Here is an 18,836-nt window from a genome sequence, read left to right on the forward strand (position 1 = left end):
TTATGTGTGTATGAGTGTATGTGTATATGCATGTATGCACTTATATGTCTATGTATATGTGTTTGTGTATGTGTGTATATGTATGCACTATGCATGCATGTGTGTGTGTGTGTGTGCCCACCATATACCCATTCATCAAGAGTGGTGGTGAGTGAGTGAAAACACCCTCCACTCTCCTCTGTTCTATCCATGTACCATAGATGGTACCTATATAAGCTTGGGTCACAACATGTGCCGGGTTGGTATCTTCCTCAGGAGGGCTGGAGCACAAGACTCCTCTGACTGACTATAGATGCCGCAGCTCCACCAGCCAAGCCACCTCTTTCCTAGCCTCTTCCTATCAGCTCCAGCTTCTGCCCCTTTGGGAAAACCTGTTAGCCACACCTCATCTGTATAATCCCCCAACCCACATCCAGGTTCACACCCGATTCCCCAGGGACCAGTGCCCCATCACTAACTGCAGTGCCAAGAGAGCGTGGTCCTTTCCTCACCGTGGGTCTCTGCAGTCTGGGATCCTTAGCCCCCAGGGCTGCAGATGTCCTCTGGCCACCCACTAGCAGCTTTCCTCAGCCTGCTTTGTCCCCAGGCTTGCTTGAGCTCCCTTTGGCCACCTCCCTAGGCTTCTGTCCTCTCCAGCAGCCCAGAGGCCTTTTCCCTGGATGCCTCGGGCAGCCGACAAAGCCCTTGTGTTGGCATGGAAAGAAGATGGCCCTGTAATGAAGAGGAGTGAGGACAGAGTCTAGATCCCCAGAACACACACAGGTGCTGGCTGGGCAGGCGGCACACATGTAATCCCAGCCTTCTAAGTCCCAGAAAGAGGCTCCCAGAGCAAGCTTTGGCTAGTGAGACTAGCCATGTGAGCAAGCTCTGGGTTTGAGGGACCTTGCCTACATGAGTAAGATGATCCTGAACACCAACCTTGGGCCTCCACATGACTGTGCACCTATGTACATGCACACCTACACAGGTGCACCCACATATGTGCAGACACACAGACAAATGGGGGGACCTCACCGGGTCTCGAGAGCCCTCTCCTGCAGGAGTGGGTGTATGGGGACGGTCTGGCTACCACCTCTCCTCCAATGGCCTCCAGTGCAGCCTGCCTTTCTATTCACCCAGTCTCTTCCCCTCCACCTGCCCCCCACACTCTGCTGCTCCCTCATCCCTCGCCAGCCTCACCTGTGGCTAACAGTTAATGGTGCGGTTAATATGGACAAGAATTCAATATTTATTTGGGAGCCTGAGATGAGGATTACCAGCCTTAGTTACATAGTAAATGCCTGTCCCTTTAACAAAAAAAAAAAAAAAAAAAAAAAAAAAAAAAAAAAAAAGAAAAAGCAAAGAGAAATCTGTTGCTGCTGTTGTCCAGATCTAGACTGTCTAGGCAAGGTGCCTTGCCTGGCGTGGGGGTGGACGTGTGATCATATTTATGGAGGCAGGAGGACCTGCCCGCTGTGCACAGCACCATTCCCTGGCTGGGATCCTGGACTGGTTAAGTGAAAAAAAGAGAGCTGGGCTGCAGCACGCAGTTATCCATCTCTGCTTCCTGATTGTGGGTATCAGGTGACTTTCAAGCTGATGCCTGGGAGCTAAAATGACCCTTTCTCCCTTCCATTCTTCTTATCAGAGTAGTTTATCACGGCAACAGTTGCTGCCCCAGAACTCACAGATCATACTCTTTCAATGAGCTGACCTGGGGCCATGTGCAGTGTTTCCTACCTCCCTCCGGACCCCACCCAGACAGCACCCTCTCTACGCACCCCAGAATAGCCCATCCTTCCAGTGCTTTTTCCAGGAAGACTCATGAGCCTGACACCCCTATGACCTAACAGAAGTTTAGGGAGAGGCTACAAGAGAAGTTGGGGAGGGAGGAAGGGGTCCTGCCGAGTCCTCTCCTGCGGTGGGCTCCTTCCTAGGGTTACCGTGCAAAGCAGCCAACAGGAAGGAAGTGGTTGTTAAAAGACCTCAAACTGGCATGTGGATGAGACTAATGGGTAGGATGAGCAGCATTAGGGGCAAGATCAGGAAGGAGGTACAGGGAAATCCACTTTCAGAATGGTTGGATTTTTGTCTTTGTTTGCAATGCTGAGAATTGAAGCGGGGGCTTCGTGTATGACAGGAAGCACTCTACATCCCAAACCCTCCTTTTCATTTTGTAGCAGGGACTTCACTAAATTGCCCAGGCTGGCCTTGAGCTTACTATGTATCTCAGGCAGGCCTGGAACTCACCATCCTCTCCTGACTCAGCCTCTTGACCGCTGGTTTGACAAGTGTGAACTACCACACTGGAGCTCAATTTAATTCTGAAAAAAAAACAACTATATTGGTGCAGCTATCATTATATGACTAGAAAGGGGGAAGAGACTTGGGTAAATCACCTGAATAAGAGAAAGGGGGGCACAGGAGGTACATGAGCCACTGATCTGTGCTGGGTTCCCTGTAATACCCTTACTCACCACAGGGAGGTAGCATTGCACCAGCTGACAGAGGTAGAAATCCAGGCTTAGGTGGTCTGGTGACTGAATGCATGGGCAGCTAGAAACTCAGGTCTGCCTCCCTGTATTAGTTTGATATAAAAGCTGTAGATGAGTGGGTAGGTACATTGTGGGTGGGCTAGCAAGCATTCCAGGCTGAGATTGCCAGAAGCCTGAAAATCGGGCGAGGCACACTGCCCAAAGCAGGCAGCTCTCCAGACCTGAGGGGTTCCTTCACCCCCAAGCCTGTCTACCACCTGCAATGAAGGGAACACTGGGAAACTGGACTTCAGAACTTCGAACCTTAATAGCATAGAAATAGGTCTGACACAAGATCACACTATCATGCCAAGTCAGCGTGGGCCTCAGGCAGAAAGCAAGCCTTGGATGAACCTTCCAACTTCACCTGAAAGCTTCCTTCCCTGTTCAGGTCCCTCTCTGTCCCCCATGCAACGTGTTGGGCTTTGACTTGTATTCCTGGACAGGAATGTCTTAGTTGTCAACTCCACAGTGCCCAGGCTGTGACCCCCACACACAGACCCCAGGCTTGCCCATATCATAGAAAGTGGAAGAAACCCACAGTACTGCAGCTGTCTGAAGGTGCTGCTTTACATGGCATCAAGGCTGATGCTGTGTCCAGCTGCCGAGTCAGCCGTGCGAGCTTAAAAGGATGGTGCTGATGACGGTCACCCCACCCTGTGTCAGCCTTATCACTGGAGTGGACAGGTGGGTGTGGCGTGCCATAGCTGTGGTATCAGCAGCCACCATGGCCGGCCTCTGTGCCCACTCCCAGTCTACTGCTGCCAGCCCTGCCCAGCAGGTCCACCTTGGAAATCTACCCTCCAGTTGGTCTGGGGACAGTGAGCTAGGGCCAGGGAGAGAAGTTGGACAGCTTTTGATGTGCCCTTAGCACTGTGCGTGCCACTTAGCTGGAAGGCTAACACTATCCCTCAGCCGAGATGAACCTAAAGGTGCCCCCTCCCAATCTCCTCACCTCCCCCTACTGCAAGCCCAATCCTGAAAAACTGAGCTTAGAACATCCAAGAGCCCAGTATCCTGGCTGGCAGGCAAGGAAATGTGAGCTCACCTCAGAGACCTTTTGGAGTCTGGTCTCCAAACATGTTGAAGGTACAAGCTGGGACCTGCCATCTAGCCCTGCCACTCAGCCAGACCAGGCTGAATAACCTAACATGGGCCAATGGCCCCTGGCAGGGAGGGACAGAGACTATCATACCCACGATTTTGCCCTCAGAATGATCTCAAAGCAGAGGGTCCCAGCTTGCAGGGCTCATTCACAACCACCCATGTCCACCAACAGTAAAACTGAAGGACACAAGGAGATTTGGTCCTGATGGAGCTTTTTGTCTACCTGGGAAATCAAAGTCCTCTGGGGCTCCTTCAAGCCAGCGGGTTGTAAGAACTGCATCTCAGCAGTCCCTAGGAGCAAACTGAGTGCCAGGGGGGACATTGGACTTTGGCTGTGACCCTGTGCAACAGATTAAAGTGACTGTCCCTTCCCTTAGGAACTGAGCCCCATTCCTGGTGCTTAGCCACAGGCAGTGGTGAGTGGACACAAGGCACTCTGCCACAGGGGCAGCTACTGTCCGATAGCACAGGGTTGGGACAGGGACAACATGCTGAGGGCCCCACACATGAAGACAGCCCCAATTCCTACAAAAGCACCTGACCTCTGTCCCTCATCAGCTTCCACAGACATCCATTCCAGGAAGGGCTGTACCTATTCCCCATGTGGCACAACCAGACTTGGTTTTTACTTTGAGAGAGGGTTTGTACTATGTAGCCCAGACTAGTCTCATCGGTGGCTGGGATCACCACCCTGCCAGGCTTCATCAATATAACCACACAATTACCCTAACAGCCAGCTGGAAAGCAATATGGTATTCCTCCTTGCCAGATGTGCTTGGTCACAGGGACAGTTGGCTCCATCAACGCTCTGCTAAAGGGGGGAGTGGTCTCCGAGGAGCCACAGGGAGACCTGGGACCTAGCCCGGCTAGCTCTAGTGTTGAAGAAAACCACAGAGGCCAATGACCCATGGTTTTCAAGCTTGGGTCTCAGGCGTCCCAGACCCTTATGCGTAGCTAGGGATGGCTTTGAACTCATTACCCTGTTTCCACTTTGGTATGCACAACCATTCCAGCTTCATGCCCTGAGTAGAATCACACAGCCACCAAGGCTGCAAGCCCTCACTGAAGTCACAATCCCCCTCTATCAACACCCACGTCACAGAGCAAAGGGACCCGACGGCATCCTCAGGGGATACAGTGAGCAGGTTGGAAGAAAACCGTTTCTCACATTTTAGTAATACTTAAATTTAGAAGTAGAAATCTGCTTCTACCTCCCCCCAAATCAGGTAAATGAACTTGGTATTTTGGGAGCTGGTAAGGAATGGAGAAATGAATGCGGCACACAAGAAACACTACAAGAAGTTATTTGAAAAATAGTCATTTAATATTTAAGGGAGAATAGAAATCGTGGGTATCTAAGTCTGAGCAACCCCAACAAACCCTGAAACAGGAACACCTTGGGGTTCAAAGGCCAACATTGGGTGAGCAGTCCTCATTATCTTGCCTGTAACTACCTGTAACTTCTCATTTACAGGCCAAAGGGCCCAGCAGGATCGAGGCCCACCTGGCCCCCCACGATGTGCTGCTTTCCCCACTCATCTGGATACAATAAGTTATCAGAAGGCACACAATTCATAGTGCAACAGAGAAAGGAAGTCGGGTTACAGACTGGCTCAGAACCAGGAGGCCCGAGGTAACCCACAGCACACCAGTGGCCTCCCCCAGACGCCTCACGCAGAGTCCCTACACTTCTTCCTCAGTCTGAATACAGACTCCAAGGGACTCCACCTGAGGATGCTTGCATTTTCCTTAGATACTGGGGATGAAGCCCAGGGCCTTGCACATACTAGACAAGTTCTGTGGCGCCAGCTACATTCCAAATTCTTGTCAGGGTCTGTCTGCGTAGCACAGGCTGATCTGCCGCTCCTCCCCCAGCCTCCTAACTGCTAGGATTATAGGCCCATGCCACCACACCTTACAAACCCTTACCCCTCAAGCTCCAATGGGAAGCCAGGAGTTCACACCTTTAAACCCAACACTTGGGAAGCGGAGGCAGGTGGACCTTTGTGCGTTCAAGATCAGCCTGGTCTACGTAGCAAGCTTCAGGCCTGTAGGGCAAAACCATGTCTCAAAAAGAAAATAAAAACTGCCACCCAAAGGAAAAAGCCAGGTGAGAAAGCACGTGGCGGCTGAAAGCCTGGCTCAACGCAAAGCTCCCAGGGGAGCACAGTCACCCTCGGCTTCCACAGCAGTCATTGGATTATAATTTTTATAGAAAATTTTATTCAACATACAACATTTTCCAGCAAAAAGGCAATATACAGGAGAATTGGTGTACACTGCTGCTACAGAAACAAACAGAAGTACTGGGGGTGGGAAAGAAGTGTGGCTTGCTCCTTCTATTTGCACTCCAAACTAGACACGCAGCTGGCATTAGCTCCAACAAAAAGGGAAACAAGGAGAAGACTCAAATAAAGCTACGCAGAGTGTCCAAGTCGGCCAGGGTCACTCGCACTCACCCAATAGAAAATGGCCTCCTCCCAGGGCAAATTGTACAGGTTTCATTCATTAAATATACAATTTCATTTTCCATTTTTCCTTTTTTATTTTATCTTTTTTACAAAGTCAACAGCGTGCATGCGCCCTTGCTAAAAGGCTCTCTCCTCTGTCGCTCGTCCACTCCGTCCTCACAGAAGCCTAGAGTGACTTTTCACCTGCTCAGATCATTACATTTGCCAATGGGCAACAGAGTAAACCTTAATCGTATCTGACAATGTTCTCAGTGTATAAAAGACCCCTAACTGCCAGGACCGCATTCAGTGCATCCACTTCGTGAATAGGCTGCTGAACAGTACTAACTGACAAAGAGAGACGGTTATTAAAAAGCCTCCAGGCAGCTGAGGAGAGGAACCCCAGGAAGGGCCAGCAACGGACATGGTGAAGGAGAGCGCTATTGACTAGGGTGGTTTTCTCTGGTTTGCCTTTACAGGTCACTGAAAGTCTAACTGAAGGAAGAAACTGGATGAGCCTACTCATCAGCCTGACTAGCTGCAGGGCTGGTGGCAGGACCTGGGCAGGTGGCCAGGCTGCCTGCGCCAACCAGGGACTTCTGCCAGGGACTCACCCCCTAGGAACCTCTTCTCTTCTCCCATGCTGCGGATGGCTGCCTTGCATTGTGGTTACCATAAAAGAACTCTCATTGGCATCCAAGCTTTATAAAAACACCTTCATTTTGCTCCAAAAGGGCAGTCAATAGATACAGAGAAGCCAAACTGAACAGCCTCAACAAAATAAAACATCAGCAGCAAGTCCTCTTGCTGGAGACTTCGGGGAGAGTGCACGTGCACCAGAGGTCTACGGCTGTTAAAAAGGGCACACACCCACGCACTGTCCCTCGCCTTGGACACGGGAAGGAAGTCAGTTGTGGATTTTAATTGCCTTTTCTAGGTAAGTGTAGCGACTCCTCTTTGGGGCTTTGTTGAAGTGGTCAAGCCCTAGCCAAGGCCGAGGATGAGACATGTTACCTGGCAGGGACAAAGAACAAACCATTAAGACCCAGGCTCTCTGGTAACTACTAGAGTCACAAGTCCTCACATAGATGGCTGCTCAGTCAAGCCAGGGACCATTAGCCATTTGTTAAAGCCAGAGTCTCCCAGCCTCAGCCCCAACAGTGACCTGATCCCAGGACTGCTGCCTTCCAATGGCTGTACACTTTCAAGACCTACAGTCCAAACGACAGCCTCTCCTGAGAGCTTCTTACCAGGTTGTGGCTCAAAGTCCTTCAAATTCACTTCATACTCATCTTCATTGATGTACTGGTGCCGGCCCATCATGACAATTGCAAATTTAAACTGGAAAACACAAGCAAAACTCCCCAATTATCTTCTGCCCGCCAAAGCGGCCCAGCTACCTCACTCTGGATTCAAGTGCTAGTCACTGAGGTAGAGCCAGGCTCTCAAGCACACCTACCTTTTCAAACTCCTTCTCCTGGATGTCCAGCAGGCTCTGTATCCGCTTCATCACCTCTCGGAAATGCTCACCCTGGGAAGACAAGGGGGACAGGTGTGCTGGATGCCAAAGCCAGGGTTGTCTGTGCAAGTAGCTGAGATCAGCAAGGCATTCAAAGGCACAGGGTTCTAACAAAAGATCCCCAACCCTTTCAACTCTTACCTGGTGTATCCTCAGCAAAAATGGAATTCCAAACGTCCCAAACACCTCTTTGTGGAAATGTGCCACTGTGATTAGCATCTCGTTTTCCTTATCTATGTCTACCTGGTCCAAAGGTATTTCCTAGAGACACATTGTAAACACAAAGACACTAAATTTAAATTCTAACCTGACACGCACTGGGCACACTCCCATTTAGATACAGATGACCCTGAAAGGTTCACATGTCTACCACACTGGCACTACCAGGAGGTGACAGGAACTGACTAGGGTGAGTGGACAGAAGAGGAGGAAGGTTACTGAGCTGTGGCCTGGAAGCTACAGTAGGAGCGGGTGTCTGTAGAGCACAAAGTGATTCCCAGAACCCCCAGTGGATCACAACATGTTACTCCACCTCCAGTAGATCTTGGCACCCTGTGCTGGGCTCTGCTTACAGCACACAGATAACAAATGCAGGCATAAGTGTGTTCTACCACACCTGGAACCAACGAATTTAAAGACAAACCCACATGATTTCCCTCACAAGGGGTCAAGGGTAACAGGATGAAAAGGCAGGCAGCAGTGGTTTGGGATGGACAGGCTCTGGGTGCCAATGGCTGCACAAGGCAACTGTGCTCGGCACCACCAGGTACACACCAGGCAGTGGCTCATTACCAGATGCTATGTGCAGTTTTTTCATACTGCAGCCTTTTTAAAGGCTAAGAGGAAATTGACCTCGATGAACTAACAAGCTACTTTGTGTGCAGCAGAATGGATGCTACGGTGGCACCCACCCCAGCACAAGACAGCCACTGCATTGCAGGCCCACAAGCAGGGCAAGGCCAGCAAGGTGACAGTTACCTCTATTCTAAAAGTCCGACTCGTTGCAGGAGATAAGCATTCTAATAGTTCATCTTCTTGATGCACACCAATAATTTTGTAGCTCACAATTTCTAGCAGCCTAAAAGGAGAAAAATGGCGCAATGAAGTATTTATCTCATGTAAGGACACAAGCGCGGCAGGCATGATGGTGCTCAGAAGAGGAGCACCACACTCAGGTGCATATGGATCATACTCTCTAGTGACTGAGTTCAATACAGGAGGGGAGCAGGCTCAGCAGTAACCGGAGTCCTGCCTGTTGCTATGGAAATCCCTAAGAAAGCATTCGGAGAACCAACCAGTCAGTCCAAAGGCCACCTGTCTGACATTTGTAGGCAAAATCACAGAAATACACAGGACTCAGAAAAGCAGAATCACTTTACAGTCTACATGGGGCTACACTCAACCACCCAAGAAGTATGGGCACCCAATCTGTCCTGCCGTTCTGTTCCTTTGCTACAGGCATCATACCCATTTACTACAGTTAACTGATGAGAAGTTGGGAAATGGGCTGGGGCTTTGCAAAAAGCAACTGCAGAAGGATGGGGCCGTTTGGTTTTGGAGTGAATGGCTGTTCCACCCTCCTGCAGCTCAGGAGATACTTGCCTAAGTCTCCCTGACGCTTTGTCACCGAGCTCCACGGCTTTTTTACATTCTTCTAACAGGTCCCGGACACAGCCATGCTTGTCTGGGTATAGTGTTATTTCCTATGTGATGACAGGATATTATAAGTCTTTAAAGAAAACAGACTTCTGCTGCAACAAACCCAACGTCTTCTCTAGTTCTAGTTGGGAGAGGCAGGATTCAGTCAGGAATCCTCTGTAGGAGGAGTGTCTCCACCAAACCAGGACTTGAGATGTTTCTGAGATAATCCCTGGGTTACCCCGAGAGCGCTCCTGTTCTCAGCATCAGGAGACTGGTCAAAAGGAGATGAAGATAAAATGGTCTGGTGACCAGGTAAGCGGGATCTTTCCTTCACAGATGTGGCATAGGGAGCAGCACAGCTTGGCTGTGTGCACATTCCTAGCAGGATCTACCCAGGTTAGGTTAGGCCACGGCTGCAGCAGCAGTGTGAGGACAACATGGCACTTGCTGGGCCAAGGAACCATAAAGACACTTCAAGCTCCTGTTTGGGGTCTTTTAGCTCAGCAATGCTTACTTCGGGCTTTCAAAGGCCACTACCATATGCCCCCACTGAGAAAATACTCTTAGTTCTAGAGCTCTGAAAGGGTAACAGTAACACTAGACAAAAATGCTTACCTCTTCCCTAAATTGGCTGTTTAACCATATACACTTAAAACTTCTCCTGTTCTCAAAGTCGGTGATTTTCATCTTAAGCTATTAAGAAAGAGACACTTGTTCAAACACACTCCTGAGAAACCACGCCTTCCCTTTGTTACCCAGTTTTGTTGACTTGGACTCACTTGCTGATAGTAAAGTTTCTTAGGTTGTCTTGGCTTGAAGAATTGTAGAAGATCTCTTAAAGTACCTTCGTAATTATGCCTAAGAGGATTACCGGGGCCGTCCCTATAACTGCAAGAAAACAGTGCATGAATAAACTGTTTACTGATCTACAATACACTCCAACTAAGAACAAAAGCAGACTTGGGTGTGCACTGTCTGAAAGCTGTGTGCCTACCTAGCCCATTTCTGTTCCCCATACCTTAGTCGCTCATCACAAGCCTTAAAAATACTCTCTGTAAAGGGAAAGAGCACACACAAGTCTCTGTAGCTGCCTAGGACCCTGGATCCAACAAAGCATGAAGGGCCAACCAAAACCTAGTCCAGCATGAGGAGGTGGACAATTACTGCACCACCTCTGGGTCATGTGGTTAAAATGGAAGTAATGAAATACACCTGTATGTAAACTTAGAGGTGATCTACCTATCTAGTCAAGCGTGCTCACACAACGCCGGGTGGAACTCAGCACATAGGAAAGAGCAGCCAGTCAGCAGCCAGAGTGAGGCTCACTTACCCTTGAGACTTGAAAAACTGCAGCAACATGGGGTCTGTGTTGAGCCTCTGTGCAACTGTCTTTGCAACCTAGGGAGTAGAAAAAGACCAGAAGAGGGGAGGTTGGCACTCTGGGGAAAGGCTGGACATTTGCTCATAAGTCTTGGGGTTCATTATTTAGTTAAGTTTCTTAAAAAAAAAAAAAAGTGATATTCACATGTAACCTGAAATGAAATACCCTAGAAATTTTCTATTAGCCAGAACAAAACAATATTCTTAACATGTGTCACGATGGAAGCAACCTATTTGAACAACGGTTTTCAGTTGAACGCTTATGTATCTATGTAGCATAATATAATGTGATAGATGGCATCAGTAACTGTAGTTATATTTACACTTTATACTTATGTGATAATACATAATATATAAATAGCATTTATCTCTTTAGACATAGTCATCGTTTCTGTGTGGCGAACCTTTAAACAAGTTTCACTTTTCAGAACTCTGAGGCACCTTACTGTGTGGCTCAGGTTGGTCTTACATTTGCTGTACAGTATAAGGAAGCCTGAAACTCAAAATCTGTCTCAAGGCAGTCTTCCTTCTTACCGAAGAGTTGAAGCCACAAGGAGCCTGTTTAATACCTGAAAATAATTCATCCTATTTGATAATGTGACCACAAATCCAGGGTCATTGGGGATCGTTTTGTCACAGAAGATGACGTCGACCCGGTGGTAGAGATCTCTGAAATATTCTTTAGCAGTAGGCAGCTCACTGTTATCGTTTTCTGGGTCATCCCTGGGGAGGAACAAGTGCATGTCAACAGCGCGACACCACATGCAAGCAGTGTGATGATGGAAAGCAGACTGTGCTCACCAGAAGCTACAAGGAGCCGGCCTCAGCTACCTTTGTAGCAAGGCACAGCAAGATAAGCAAGTATATGCTTTAAGAGGTGGCTCAGAGGTTAAGAGCACTTCCAGAGGACCTAACAGCCATATGGTGGCCAATAACCATCTTTAATTCTAGTCCCAAGGGATCTATCCTGATATCCACACTACTGGCTTCCACCAGCAGCAGCAGGCACGCGCACTGTGCGTAGACACAGACAGACAAAACATTCATACACATAAAAGCAGCACAAACTAATTGAGGCTCTACAGTAAGGTACTCAGTGCCAGCAGCTTGCTCAGTGACTGCACACCTCCCCACAGACAGGCTCTCTGCCGAGCAGTGCACTAGCCTGGCCTGCAGGTGTGGACACAGGCAGAAGAGGAACCTTCTAAAGAAGGCCAGTCTCAAGTACTTTCAGAGAAGGACGTGGACTTGTACTCTACAAAGATGTCTCAGTTTGGCCCCTACAGACATTCCTCGGACATCAGAGAACGTGGGCTTGGGAGACAGGCTCTCACAGTCCCAGCAGATGTCAAAGCTTGCAATGTAGCTCCTGGGTCCTGCAGCCTCTCTGCCTCCCAAGGTCTACAACTGCAGGTGCTCACCACCGTATCACCAAGAGAACTCTAACTAAGGTCACTGTTCACATTCCCTAACACCAAAGCTGACCCAGAGTAGCAACTGCCCACGACTGAGGAGGACACTCCAAGGATACATACTTCTGAAACACTATGATGTCACCATCCATCAGCTCATCAAGGGCTTTATCAAGAGACACATCATAGTCCTGAATTCTCTCTGTTAAATTCGGCTTAACTTCCTACAGGAAGAGATAGCAAGTGGTTATATTTAAGAACTTCTTGTATGACCAGATTTTTTTGTTATTGTTTTTAAGCCTTTTCTATATTCAAATCTTTTTCATCTACATGTTGTGCATTTTAGTTTTTGAGACAGGGTCTACTTGGGTTTTTTTTTTTTTTTTTTTAGGTTGGCCCTGGATGCCAGCCATGGCCTCTCAGGGTCTACTTGGGTTTTTTTTTTTAGGTTGGCCCTGGATGCCAGCCTTGGCCTCTCAAGGTACCAAGGACTCCAAACTCACACGACCACACCTGGCTTATGCACATTTTTATTAAGTTAAAATACAAATGGAAAAACAAATTTTTACCTATCTAATGATCCCCAATTCTAAACAGATAAAAAATATATACTTAAAATGGGTAGCACGGTGTGGTGGGCAATAGAGGTGGTAAGATTAGGAGGCCAATGTAACAATATACAAAGTAGCTATATATAAAGGAGCCTCAATCTGTTTGCATTATCTGAGGCACTTTCTCAATAAAACACAAAACACACTGGAATTGTCAACTAAAGTTGACCTGGTGGTGGTACATGCCCTTCAATCCCAGCAACTAGGAGGCAGCCTGGTCTACAGATCGAGGTTTCAGGACAGCCAGGGCTATACAGGCAAACCTTGTTTCAACACCCATGCTACCCACCAAGAAAGAGAAGACCCAAATCAAGTACAGAGTAAGCAATAATGATTTTCAAGACTAAGAGAACCACCTCCCTCCCAAGCAGAAATGGTGTAATGACTACAGAGAGATAAACAAGCAAACCTCATAGAGGATAAGGCTGGTGTCCTGGATGAATCCTGCTCTGTCACACATGACCGGGAGCAAGTCACCTAGAGTAAAGACATCTATTAAATACACAACGGTAACGCACGGAGCAAAAGCCAGCCCAAAGGAGGTACAGCCAGGACTTACGTATTTTACAGGATATGGGTGTGTAGATATGTCCACAGTAATTCAAGCTCCGGGTTTTAGGATCATACATCTTCAAAAATAACATTACATCATCTACAAGTTGATGAACAGGCTGTTAGCGTCCTAATCTTTAGTGAAATGTTTGAAAATGCTAACAAGCAAGCTTCGGTTAAGTGACAACCCCTCACAGTGACAAGTCCCCAGAAGGTAACAGTGACACGAGGCTCCTTCAGGAGGCTGATTCTGTGATGGCAGAGTTGGGCTCCACAAATCACAGCTCGTGACTCAGTATTTGAGGAGGTGAACAGGACACTCAGTGCAACAAGTGAGGTGACTATGTCAAAAAAGTTGGGTATCCTCCACAAAAGTGACCCCTTGTCTATTCTTACAGAGCAAAAGATAGCTGGTTTGTGGGGCAGCCTCCTGTTTAGTGGCTTAGCCATGACTGCTTCAACATGCATTCACATAGGCTTAAGGAGATGTGTAACGTGACCCCAGTACATGCCTGCAATCCCTGCCTAGCCATCTGACCAGAGTGATGAGCAGGAGCCCGGAGCCAGTGTCCAGTGGCTTCCTTCCGAGCCCTCAACACGGAAGGGGAAGGGTCTGAATGAATAGTGTGGATGCCCCAGGAGCTCCTTCTCCAAGGAAAGAAAGGTTCAGCCCTCTGCTGATATCAATGAGAACTCCAAGCCTACTTGACTGCTCTAAAAGTAGCAGGTGGCTCGTGGGCACTTACGATCTTTATCAAACTTGGGCAATGTTGCTCCACTAGCAGCCAGCTCAGGATCAACTGTTTCCAGGAATATTGTCCAAGGGTTTTCATTATCACTCAGTTCAATCATCTATTTCCAAAAGAGATGCTGGTTTTAGAAGGTGGCAATGGCTTAGGTGACAGGGCGACTGACAACTACACTTGAGTAGTGAAGATGTGTCCAGCTCTACTGAACGCAACCCAAAGGGGCACAAGGCTGCTAACTGCAGGACAGGCCTCCCGCAGAGATCCATACGAGAAACCCGAGGATCTACCAACAATATTTACTGTTTTACTGCCGTCAGCTTCATTATCTAACATTGCAGGCCGCTTTGTTCCATTACTTCTTGCTTGCATAGGCCATAATCGAATCTGATCTTGTGGAAACCCCTGAAAAAAATTCAAAACTTTTATTAAAACAACAAGCATCTTATTTCATTATCAATTGAACACTTCTGTGAATACAAGGGAACAGGACAGGGTCAAACTTTACACCCTCTCCCCAGGACAATCTGTGCCTTCTAAAAAGTTAGGACTATTAAGACACTCCAGGGCTTAGCTCAAAAAGCTTAGCTTAGAAAGCTACCAGACACTGGTGGTGGCAGTACAAGAACAAACAGCCCGCACAAGCTCCTTCTCTGAGATTCACTACATGGTTAGGTTTGGGGACTGAAGGAAGTAGATGCTGAAGGAAGAGATTAAAGATTCTGACTGCTGGGTCAGGAGCTTGGCTCAACATCTCCTAGTCAGGCAGGGCTTAGACACAGTGAATTGGTGATTACCCAAGGTAGTAGGTCTCTCATGGATATATATCTATCAATAGGCTAGGAGGATAGCAGAGGAGCTATACCCACCATGGTCTGGGAGAGGCTCTGAACAAACTCGGCCAGGGAGGAGTTCTTCAGAACCTTGAACACAGTGTACCTCACTTTCTCCTCATCGTACATGTCATTTCCTTGGTGGCCACAAAACTGGTCCTCTGCAACTATCTGAAGGCAGAGAAAGCTGAGCTTACAACCACTGAGATACATCACCCTGAGCCCACTCAAAAGGCTTCAGTCACCCGCCTCTCCACCTCTAGTGAGGCCCTGCAGCTGCACCCAATGCCCACGGCGCTTCCCGGCACATACAGCAAGTCTGTCCTGCTGGCCCAAGGCTGACCTGCACTTGCATGTAGAGATGGGCTTCCTGCCGCTCCTTCCGCTTCTGAGCCTCGATCCTTTTCTCTTCTTGCAATCGTTCCACCAACTGCTGAGGAATATCATGGTCGGTGACAGCTTGTAACACTTCACCTGCAGGACAAATGCATCCTCTTTCACCTGGTGCTAACTCTGCTTTCCCCTCCTTTGCAGGGGCCTCATGTTAGGTCTTCATTAATAACCTAGGATTGTGGAAGGATGTGGGACCATGTGGAGCCCACAAGCGTAGCACAGCTTGCTTTTTAAATGATGGGGATAGATAGACAGAGGGGGCTGTCTGTGGGGGTAGGGACTCTGGGCAGGCAACAAAGCATCCACTTTATGCTTTATGGTACTGTATTATACAGACAGGAAGCCAAGGCAGTGAAGATTCTTTGCAGAACTACATCAAGCTGTCACAGTTTCACACAAGCACTGGCACTCACTTAGCTTTGATTCCCTGATGTACACTAACATATAGGCATTTGTGCAGTGTCGAACAGACAGATCATCATCATGACCCCCGTAATTGTGCTCAATAGCTTCTTCCTTAGTACACCTGGACACCACGTCATCATCGAATTTACACCACTGGAAAGGAAGCAGGCAGATGTGAGCAGAGAGCAGCACTGAGCAGTAGGGACTGACTACCGAGCACACACACCCTCCTAAGACCCAGAGCACGGAGGAACCACGTGCCCACTGGTACTCCTTGCTACCTACTCAAATAGCTATTTCCAACTTTGGACCAATCATTCACATAGCACCAACCCATTGGAGAATTAACAGGCAGAGTACAATTAATTAAGCAAAAACTTCATGCTGTACTTATACAATTCAATAGAAGATTTTAATAAAGCAAAAACAAGAAATGCTGTGGCAAGCTTCTGACTTAAAAGTTATACAACAATGATCTTCTAATTTGTCTTGGAGAAAGTAATTTTAAACGCCTCAGCCAAAAAGTACCTATTCTGAAAACCTTCTTTGTCTCACTCAGAGCACCACACTCGGCCTTCATTCCCACCATTATAAAGACCATGGCCGGGTGCCACATCAGGGACTGCGGAGGATGATGGTGGACACAGCAAGGCCCTGATGCGATGAAACCTCCCTGGCCAGCCAAGGGAAACTGCTGTCAGCACTCATCACGTGCATGCGAGAGATTCTGTGAGGTAGTGTTAAGTACTGGCACAGAAGCTCACTTTGTAATGAACCATCCTCCTTCACACTGTCGAAAATTAGACAAGAAAACAGCACTCCAGCCCCAAACAAAACTCCCTTCTCCCCCAAATCCAAGGGCTGGGAAGGACCCGAGCTGAGAAGCACGAAGCAGAAGAGAGGCTTTTAAACCTCAACACCCAAGGCCAGCACTTACTTTGCCATCCCCTTTGGGGTTTAGGTAAACCACGTAATGTCCACCATGATTATCTCCACTGTGAACCAAGACTGCATGGAGAATATAATTTGCAGGGTCCTTAGGGTCTGTTTTTTGCAAAAATTCATCAAGTGGTAACTGTTCTGGAAATTCAAACCTGTTCAAAATATTTTTTAAAAATGTATTAAAATTATTTTTAAAATCAATATTGATTTCCACGTAAAATATGTTGTTTTTTGAACTCTTATAATTGGGCATCATTAATCATGAACTATGAATGACTCTGAAGGCTCTTGAAGCTACTTCTAAAGAAGTAGCTACTTACGAGTACTTACGAGAAAATCATCAACTTAAAGTTCAGGGGAAAGTCAGTGAGAACAATACGATACTAACTAGGAGGTTTAAGTTCACAGAGCTTGGCCCAACCATCTCATAGTCAATCAATTTACACTGAATGAATGTTAGTGCCTATAGAAGCCTACGGCATCTGTAATGTACTGACAACACCATGACGTTAGAGAGAGAGGTGTATAAAGGACCGTGACCCTTAGATTTTACAAAGGTACTATATTTGACAATCCTAAATTAGTGACCTCCTAACTTGTGATTTGGTTAAATCTTATAAATGATAAATAAGCTGTACGCAAGCATGGGATGAATAGCTCAGTTGGTACAGTGCCTGGACAGCATGCAGAAGACCATAAGCTCTTTCACCAATTGGGTATAAGCGTGTTGGCTCAGTTCCACAGAGTGAAGACAGGATGGTCAGAAGTTTATGGTCCTGGTGAACTGGCAACCAGCCTGAGTTAAACTATCTCAAAATTAAGTAAATAGCTTTCAGAGGAAAAAAAAAAAAAAGGAAAGCCACACAAAGTGGATCAGAGTCCAAATGAGTATAGGAATCTCGTGGCTGAGGGCTGCTTGAATCCAGCCTTACCATCTTGGGAATGTTTGCTGAAAATGTCCAACTTGGATATTTAGGGGGAAAAAAAGTCACAATTTTTTAAAATGATGGCAACAATGCCATTGAAAACAGGGAGAAAAAGGAGGCGTACAGAAAACAGGTTAGAAAAAAAGGCAGTTGAGCCCACACACTCCATTTGTGAAAATAAATTCTGTCATATTCTACCTTCAAGTATGAATGGTGACTAACCATCATCTACCCTGCTCAAAGTTGATGTTCAAAAAAACCAGGGTGAAATTCTGTATACAAACTCAAATAAGTCAAGCAGTAGTGTCTCTACAGAGTGAGTTCCAAGACTACCAGGAGCTATTACACAGAGAAACCCTTCCTGTCGCAGGGGGTGTGTGTGTGTGTGTGTGTGTGTGTGTGTGTGTGTGTGTGTGTGTAAACAAAACCCAAAAACCTTAGAGAAACCATTTATCATCGAGCATACAAAGGCTCATCAACATTAGGAGAGGCTGACCTCGCTGGATATCTAAGGATCATCTTGAAAGAGTGTCTAATGTTGCTTTCTCCACCTGCCCTATGGCTGAACCATGCCTAAGGTTCATGCAGTGCTACAGAGGAAGCCCAGGCCTCATATATGGTAGCCAAACATGCTACCAATGGAAGCACATCCCTTAATTCTTGAATCTATTGTCTTAAAAATATGAATAAAAAATTATAATGGGGTAGAGACACACACCATCATTCCTAGGACATTCTGGAAGCTAAAAACAAAACATTTGATTTGTGGTAAAAATCTACATTTAGTCAAAAGCTCTGTGACCTAGTCAGAAAACCCTGCCCTTTGTCTTCAGTGTGGCAGAGCAGAGGGTTGGGGTCAGGGCACTATCACTGAGAGGGACAATCAACCGAGAACCACCACCTGTCAGATACACCTCTACCCTACCCTAGAGGAAGGAGAACAGAGAGCACAGCACAGCACAGAGGTCACACGGAGCCCCTCCAACACCCCATTACCTGTCATTGATCTTGATGTTTTGGTCCGTCTGAGGGTCATACATGAACCTCATAAGTTGCAGGTGTAACACTGGGGGCAATGTTAGGAATTTCACACCTTTCTCTGCCTCCTGGAAGTGGAGAAGAAATGGTGATTTTTAGTTCACCTCTGTGTATTTTTGGTTTTCTTGGAGATGGGGGTGGGGGGAGGTCTCACTTTATAAACTTTGAACCTCCTACCTTTGTCTCCTACATTACCACTCCAGGTTTACCAGTCTTTTAGGGTTTTTTTTTTTTTAGAGAGTTTTACCATGTCACCCTGGCTGGCCTGGAACTCCTGTCTCTGCCCATCAAACACTGGAATTAAACCCGGGCCCCATCACATCCAGCTTCACCTGTTTCTTAAGCTAGTAAAGAAGTGTTTCTGACTA

General features: G+C 47.3%; 1 protein-coding gene across 3 annotated transcripts in view; it reads right to left on the bottom strand.

Moving 5' to 3' along the window:
- Nucleotides 1–5,826: 5,826 nt before the first annotated feature.
- Nucleotides 5,827–18,836, bottom strand: part of Usp7 (ubiquitin specific peptidase 7) — a 53,207-nt gene continuing 40,197 nt past the window's right edge. For all 3 annotated transcript variants that reach the window (XM_021185633.2, XM_021185632.2, XM_029470335.1), the window contains 20 exons: nt 18,427–18,536; nt 16,500–16,656; nt 15,571–15,715; nt 15,108–15,238; nt 14,801–14,935; nt 14,235–14,336; nt 13,932–14,037; nt 13,193–13,285; nt 13,043–13,110; nt 12,146–12,246; nt 11,180–11,333; nt 10,561–10,628; nt 10,010–10,118; nt 9,846–9,923; nt 9,192–9,292; nt 8,568–8,667; nt 7,731–7,850; nt 7,530–7,601; nt 7,321–7,411; nt 5,827–7,084 (listed from right to left, as the gene is read on the bottom strand). In XM_021185633.2, coding sequence (XP_021041292.1) covers nt 6,978–7,084; nt 7,321–7,411; nt 7,530–7,601; nt 7,731–7,850; nt 8,568–8,667; nt 9,192–9,292; nt 9,846–9,923; nt 10,010–10,118; nt 10,561–10,628; nt 11,180–11,333; nt 12,146–12,246; nt 13,043–13,110; nt 13,193–13,285; nt 13,932–14,037; nt 14,235–14,336; nt 14,801–14,935; nt 15,108–15,238; nt 15,571–15,715; nt 16,500–16,656; nt 18,427–18,536 — 2,148 coding nt within the window. In that variant the 3' untranslated portion in view covers nt 5,827–6,977. The remainder of the gene's footprint in view (nt 7,085–7,320; nt 7,412–7,529; nt 7,602–7,730; nt 7,851–8,567; nt 8,668–9,191; nt 9,293–9,845; nt 9,924–10,009; nt 10,119–10,560; nt 10,629–11,179; nt 11,334–12,145; nt 12,247–13,042; nt 13,111–13,192; nt 13,286–13,931; nt 14,038–14,234; nt 14,337–14,800; nt 14,936–15,107; nt 15,239–15,570; nt 15,716–16,499; nt 16,657–18,426; nt 18,537–18,836) is intronic.

Source organism: Mus caroli, chromosome 16, assembly GCF_900094665.2.
Source record: "Mus caroli chromosome 16, CAROLI_EIJ_v1.1, whole genome shotgun sequence".
NCBI lineage: Eukaryota > Metazoa > Chordata > Mammalia > Rodentia > Muridae > Mus > Mus caroli.